The 6,453-nt window shown below is 68.6% G+C and overlaps 3 protein-coding genes across 3 annotated transcripts; all 3 read right to left on the bottom strand.

Moving 5' to 3' along the window:
- Window positions 1–179: 179 nt before the first annotated feature.
- MICPUCDRAFT_56536 (uncharacterized protein) lies at window positions 180–2,294 on the bottom strand (the record flags this gene model as incomplete). The annotated part of the gene is made up of 1 exon (XM_003056883.1): window positions 180–2,294. The coding sequence occupies one exon, from the start codon at window positions 2,292–2,294 to the stop codon at window positions 180–182; it is 2,115 nt and encodes a 704-aa protein (XP_003056929.1).
- Window positions 2,295–2,446: 152 nt separating this feature from the next.
- MICPUCDRAFT_56535 (uncharacterized protein) lies at window positions 2,447–3,382 on the bottom strand (the record flags this gene model as incomplete). The annotated part of the gene is made up of 1 exon (XM_003056882.1): window positions 2,447–3,382. One exon carries the CDS (start codon window positions 3,380–3,382, stop codon window positions 2,447–2,449), a length of 936 nt encoding a protein of 311 aa, XP_003056928.1.
- Window positions 3,383–3,704: 322 nt separating this feature from the next.
- MICPUCDRAFT_56534 (DEAD/DEAH box RNA helicase) lies at window positions 3,705–6,116 on the bottom strand (the record flags this gene model as incomplete). The annotated part of the gene is made up of 1 exon (XM_003056881.1): window positions 3,705–6,116. The coding sequence occupies one exon, from the start codon at window positions 6,114–6,116 to the stop codon at window positions 3,705–3,707; it is 2,412 nt and encodes an 803-aa protein (XP_003056927.1).
- Window positions 6,117–6,453: the final 337 nt, after the last annotated feature.

Here is a 6,453-nt window from a genome sequence, read left to right as displayed (position 1 = left end):
CGTGCGACGCGCGGACGACGCGCGCGTCACGGAGGAAGGCGCGACGCGCGTCCGACGGCTGTGACCGACTCGCGCGCGCGCGCGTCGTCGCGCTCGAGTCCGCGCTCGCGCGCGAGGAGACGTTCATCACTCGTCGAACCTCTCCACGTCGTCGTCATAAAAAATAAATCTAGAATATTCTATTCGTCCCCGTGCTCGGTGACGACGTACGCCGGTTTCGCGCCTCCAAGTTCCCCCCCTCCCAGTTCGGCGTCCTCCGCCTTCATGGCCGTCGGCGAGTCCGCCGCCGCCTCGAGCGCGGCGCGCACCGCCGCCGCTTTCGCTTTCGCGAGATCCCGCGCCGCGTCCCCCGCCGCGCGCGTCGCCCCCGCCCCCGCCCCCGCCCCCGCCCCCGTCGCGTCGGTCCCCGTCGCGCTCGGCCCCGGGAGCATCAACGTCAACACCCGCTCGAGGCGATCGAGCACCTCCGCGAAGAGCGGCCGCTCCGTCGCGAGCTTGCTCGCGCACGCGTGGAATAAATCGCCGATGACCGCGGTCGCGGGGTCGCTCCGCGCCGTCGCCTCCGCGTCCGGGGTCAACGCGAGTCTCCGCTCGCTGTAGCCGACGACGGCGACGACTTGCATCGGGTGGAGCTCGTTCCACGGCGTCTGCGCGGCGAGGAGCTCCCAGAGGACGACGCCGTAGGAGTACACGTCCGCTTTCTCGTCGTAGTTCTCCGCGCGCAGCATCTCCGGGGCCATCCACTCCGGGGTCCCGTGAAACGCGCTGTTCCCCGAGAGCAACGTGTTGGACCGCACGCGCGCGAGGCCAAAGTCCGCGATCTTGACGCGCCACTTGTCGTCGACTAAGATGTTCGGCGACTTCAAGTCCAGGTGCAGAATAGGCGGCGAGCGCGAGTGGAGGTAGTGCATCCCTCGCGCGACGGACAGCGCGCAGTGGTGCATCCGCGGGCCGTCGAGCGGGCCCTTGTTTTTCCGTAAGATGTTGTGCAGCGACCCTCTCTTCATGAACTCCGTCGCGATCAACGGCGGCTCCGGGCACCAGCCCATGAACAGCAGTAGGTTCGGGTGCCTCAAACGCGAGAGGACGTGGACTTCTTCTCGTAAGCGCGCGACGACGTCCGGGCCTCGTTGCAGGAGCTGTTTCACGGCGACCGTGGTGCCGTTCCAAGTCCCGCGGAACACCTCCGCGAACCCGCCGACGGCGAGCCTCTCGCGCAGCCTGAGCTCGCTCGGCCGCACCTCCCACTCCCTGACGGCGTTATCCAGCGCGACGTCCTTCGCGGACACGAGCGCGTTCGCTTCCGCCTCTTCCTCTTTCGCCGCGCCCAAGGACACCGTGGGTTCGATGTCCGGCAGCTCCATATACCCCCCGCGCGCTCCGCCGCCGCTCTCTCCGCCGCCTTTCCCGCCGACGTAATCATCCGGCGACGCGATCCCAAACCGTCCGCTGCTCCCCGGGACCATCCCGTTGGACCCCCCCACGGCGACGACCGCGCCCTCGCCGAGGACGCCGCCGCCGTCGCCCTCCGCGGGCGGCAACGCCCGCGTCCCTCGTCGCGCGTCGTTCGCGTTCGCGAAGCTGCTGATGGGCTGCGAGAAGTGCGCGCGAAACGACGTCGTCATCGTCACGTCCACGGTCGTGTCGTCAACTTGGGAGACGTTCATTAACGGCCTGCGGACGCCGCTTATGTGGTCTGGTTTCACCGGCATCGCGTCCACGGTGCGTCGGAGCCACGCGTCCATCTGCGCGTCTAAGGCGTCCGCGCCGACGTCGTCTTCGCCCACGACGCCCGCGATCCCGGTCCCGGTCCGTCCCTCGCGAGGGGGCCTCGGTTTCTTCGTCGTCTCGTGCGGCGTCCACGCGTCGCCGTCGCCGTCGCGTCTGCCGCCGCCGCCGTGGATCACGATCATTCCGTCGTCGTCCTCGTCTACCGAACCGGAATATCGCTTTCCCGACGAGGGGTCGCCTCCGCCCGCGCCGGATCTCGCGTCCGCGGACCGCGACGTCGACGGCTCGTCGACCCACCAATCGACGCCGTCGCGGTCGCGGTCGTGCCCGGACGCCGGGGACCGGTCGCCGTCGCGTCTACTCCCCAAGCGCCGGAGCTCGTCGCTGAGCGTGAGGCGCTTTCCCATGTCGAGCCCGTGCGGCGACGACGCGACGCCGACGACGTTTCCGGAGCTCGCGCCGTCGCCGCCGCTCGGGAGCGCATCGGGTCCGTCCGGCGCGCGCTCGACGAACCGCGGCTCCGGCGGCGGCGGGCTGTCGTCCAGCTCCTCGAGGTCCGGCATGATCCTACGCGCCGGCGCCGCGTGGAGCGGCGTCGACGCGCGGGCGACGAGTGCGGCGACGCGACGGGTGGGCTGTTTCGAGAAACTTCGACGACGGACATGTCATGACGAAAAAAACGCGACTTCGCCTAAGCAGAGGGTATCGTCCTCCATCACTTCCCGCCGAGCTTCCCCTTGACGGCGTCGATGAACCCCCCGATGAGCGCGCCGCCGCCCCCGCCCGCGGGCGCGCCGCCGCTCTTCCTCTGCTGGTTCGTCGTCCCCCTCGACAGCGCGTCCATGACCCCTTCCAACACCCCCCGCGGCTCGAACCGCGCCATGATCCCTTCGAACCGGTCATCCGCGCGCAGCGACGCGATGTCGTCGTCGCCGCGTACGTTCGCGTAGTCGTCGTACCCCGCCTCCATGCTCCGCACGAGCGACACCAGACCGCTCTGGACGTCGCCGAGCTTCGCGTAGCAGCACGCGCAGTTGTAGTGGATCGCGATCTGCTCGTTCAGGCTCACGTCCGCGTCTTCGAACCCGAGCGACGGCCCCGCGGGTTTCACCATCGCCCTCCGTCGACGAATCGGTCCCGAGCCCGGGAGGTCGAGCGCGGACGTGAACGTCGCGAGCGCTTCCTCGACGTTCCCCTCTTTGTACTGCGCGAGGCCTTTGTCGATCGCCGCCGCGGCCGTCTCGGGAGCGAGCGTGAACTCCGGCGCGGGCGCGGCCTCGAGCTCGCCGCTGTCGGCGGCGGCGCCGGCGGAGGACACGACGACGCCTTCGCCGTCGAGCATCACCGGGACTGTCGCGCCGTCCGCGCCGAGCAGCGTCGCGAGCTGCGCGTCGTCGAGCTGCATCAGGTCGTCCACGGGCGCGCCCATGTCCGTGAACCCCATCTCGCCGTCGCCGCCAGCGGACGCGTTCCACGTCATCGGATCGTTCGGGTCGAACCCCGGGTTGTCCCTCGCGCTCGCGCGCGCGCGCGCGCGCGCGCTGGCGTTGTTTGAGGCGGCGGATCTGGCGGACGCGACGGGCCTTTTGGTCGTCGTCGTCGCGCGAGCGGCGCCCGCCCGCGCGGCGACGGACGCGGACGACGCGTGCATGGCGAACATGCTCGTGCGAGCGCGAGGAGGGTTCGTCTGCGAGCGCGCGCGGTCGTCGCGCCTCGGGGAGTGCGGCGAGGACGCTCGGCTCGATTCGACGAGATATCCACACGGGAGCATCTGAGCGATCACGGCAGTCTGGTTCTGTGCGTGATGCGTTTTTTCGTGAGCGGACGCGAAGAGAGCACGATGATCATCAAAGAATGTATATCATGCGTACAAAATAATGCGATGTCTACGTGTGGCAATGCAATGCAAACAAACGGCCGACTTCCCCGGCCCGGGGCCGCCGCCGTCGTGAAGTGTTCGTGTCCCGTGTGTTCTAATACCCACCGTACCTGTCGCCGCCGCCGCCGCGGCCGGACGAGTACGATCCGCCGCCGCCGCCGCCGCCGCGATACCCGCCGCTGTCCCCTCCACGAGAGTAGGAGGATCCCCCTCTGTCCCCGCCGCCGCCGCTGTAGCTCGGTCGGCGATCGGAGTAACCGCCGCCGCCGCCGCCGCCACCGCGCTCTTGCCAGCCGCCGCCGCCGCCGCCGCCGCCGCCGCCGCGCTGGAAGCTCCCGTCGGCGCCGCGCTGGAACCTGCCGCCGCCGCCGCGGCGATCGAAGCCGCCGCGACCGCCGCGACCGCCGCGACCGCCACCTCTCCCGCCACCTCTTCCGCGGCCACCGAATCCGCCTCTCCCGCCGCCGCCGCCGCCGAAGCGATCCCTCTCTTCGACGAGCTCCGGAAGCGACGCGCACACGGAGAGCTCCATCCCCTCGAGCTCCTCCGCCGATGCGATGACGTCGTTCACGATCGTGTGATTCATGTCGAAGCACAGCCCGCTGTTATCGGCCAAGATGCGGATGCGCCCGACGCCGTCCGCGGCGGCGCGGTTCACCATCGAGAGCGCGCGGAGCAAATCCCGCGGGAGAAGCATGTGCCCCTTCGCGACCATCGTCGTGAGGCCGACGTCGGACGTCAGCAACGAGCGCGGCGGCGGCGGTTCCGTGTGCCCGGACAGCGCCGCGAGCGCGGCCGCGAGCGTCTCCGCCTCGGACCGCCCGTTCCCGCCCGCGGCCCTGACTTCCTCAAGGATCGCCTCCGCGGTCGGGGTGAAGTACGGAAGGAGCTCGTCGTCCACGAGCGACATCTCGTGCTTCGCCTGCACCGCGGACGACGTCATCACCTCCGCGGGCGTCGGCGCGTTGATCGATTTGAACGTCACCCCAGTCTCGCGCACGATCGTCCGGAGGCGGTAGTTCTCCCGCGGGGTGAACATCGCGATCGCGGTCCCGCGCTTGTTCGCGCGGCCGGTGCGTCCGCAGCGGTGCACGAAAGACTCCGTGTCGTTCGGGAGCTCGAAGTGCACGACGAGGTCGACGTCGGTGATGTCTAAACCGCGCGCGGCGACGTCGGTGGCGACGAGGACGCTGAAACGGTTGTCACGGAACCGTTTCAACGTCCTCTCGCGCTGCGCCTGCGCGATGTCCCCGTGAAGCACCTCCGTGGCCATGCGACGACCGAGCGCGGCGGTGACCTCGTCTGCCTCGCGCTTCGTCTGCGTGAAGCAAATCGCCTTCGCGCCTTTGCCGTACACGGTGACCAAGTCCGCGAGAATCATGGTCCTGCTCTGGTGCGAGCACGCGCAAGACAAGATATCGATCGTGTCTGCAACCTTCTGCTTGCTGTCCCCCACGAGGTCGATGTTGACGTGCTCTTTGAGGTACTTCCGCGTGAGTTGCTTCACCCACGACGGCATCGTCGCGGAGAACAAAAACGTCTGCCGCTCTTCCGGGATCTCTTGCATGATCCGCTCCACGTCCTCCTCGAACCCGACCGCGAGCATCTGGTCCGCCTCGTCCAGGACGCAGTACTCGATGTCCTGGAGCTGAAGCGACCCGCGCTGGATGAGGTCGATCAGACGCCCGGGGGTGCCGACGACAAAGTCGACCCCGTTCCGAAGCGCGCGTTCTTGATTCGTGATCGCGACGCCTCCGTAGACGCACACCGTCCTCATCGACGGCACCGTGAGCTGAATCTCCGCCTCGACCTGGTTCGCGAGCTCGCGCGTGGGCGCGAGCACGATGCACCGCGGGCGGCGGTTCCGCGCGTCCGACGGGTTCGAGAGCAAGGACTCGATGATCGGAAGCGAGAACCCGAGCGTCTTTCCCGTGCCGGTCCTCGCCCTGCCGACGATGTCGCGGCCCTCGAGCGCGGGCGCGAGCACCGCGCTCTGGATCGGGAAGAGGGACTCGATCCCGCGCTTCCGAAGCGCCGCTTTGGTTAACACGGAGATGGGGAAGTTGTCGATGTGGTTCGGGTCCGAGTTTTTCGCCGCCGCGGGCTCGTCTTCGTCGTCGTCGTCGTAATCTTCTTCGTCGTCTTCGTCGTCGTCGTCGAAGAGTTCGTCCACGTCCGCGGCGAGGGCGTCCGCGCCGGTGAAGAGCGCGTCGACTTTGCTCAGCAACGGGTCGAGTTCTTCGTCTTCCATCTCCGCGGTCGTGGACTCCGCGGAGTACACGCGGAGGGCGAAGTCGCGCGGCGCGCGGAAAGTCGCGCGAGGCGCGAGCGTCGCCGCCGCCGCCGGAAGCGGGCGCATTCCCCCGAAGCGTTCGGCGCGCGCGAACGCGGACGTCGCCTTGACGACCGGGGTGGCGCGAGACGCGCGGAACGTCGACGCGTTCCTGTGCGTGTTCATCGCGCTGGAGTTAATGACTCCGCGACTCATGGCGGAAAGGAGGCCCATGACGCGTCTCGTCGTGGTCGTAATGGTCGAAGCGGTGCTCGGTTCCGACGATTGGAACGAGTAAAGTGCGCTTTTGTCTTATCCGCGGCGTGCGAGACGCGTTATGCGGTGAGACGGAGAGCGCGAGGTGTGAGCTTGCGCGCGCGTTATAACACGACGTATATGAGCGTCGGGTTCAGGTTTTTCCTTGAGCGAGCGCGTCGGCGACGGGGCCGCGCGAGTGAGTGTGACGTAATCGCTCGCCCTCTCGTGCCGAAAAAGCGACGCGGCGCCGCCACGAATTCGCAAAACGTAAACGCGTCATCGGCCGTCCGTTCTATCGGTGAAATCGACCCTG

Source organism: Micromonas pusilla (assembly GCF_000151265.4).
Source record: "Micromonas pusilla CCMP1545 genomic scaffold MICPUCscaffold_3, whole genome shotgun sequence".
In the NCBI taxonomy this organism is placed as follows: domain Eukaryota; kingdom Viridiplantae; phylum Chlorophyta; class Mamiellophyceae; order Mamiellales; family Mamiellaceae; genus Micromonas; species Micromonas pusilla.
The sequence above is the reverse complement of the archived record's forward strand: the minus strand, read 5'-3'. Positions and strand labels throughout refer to the sequence as shown.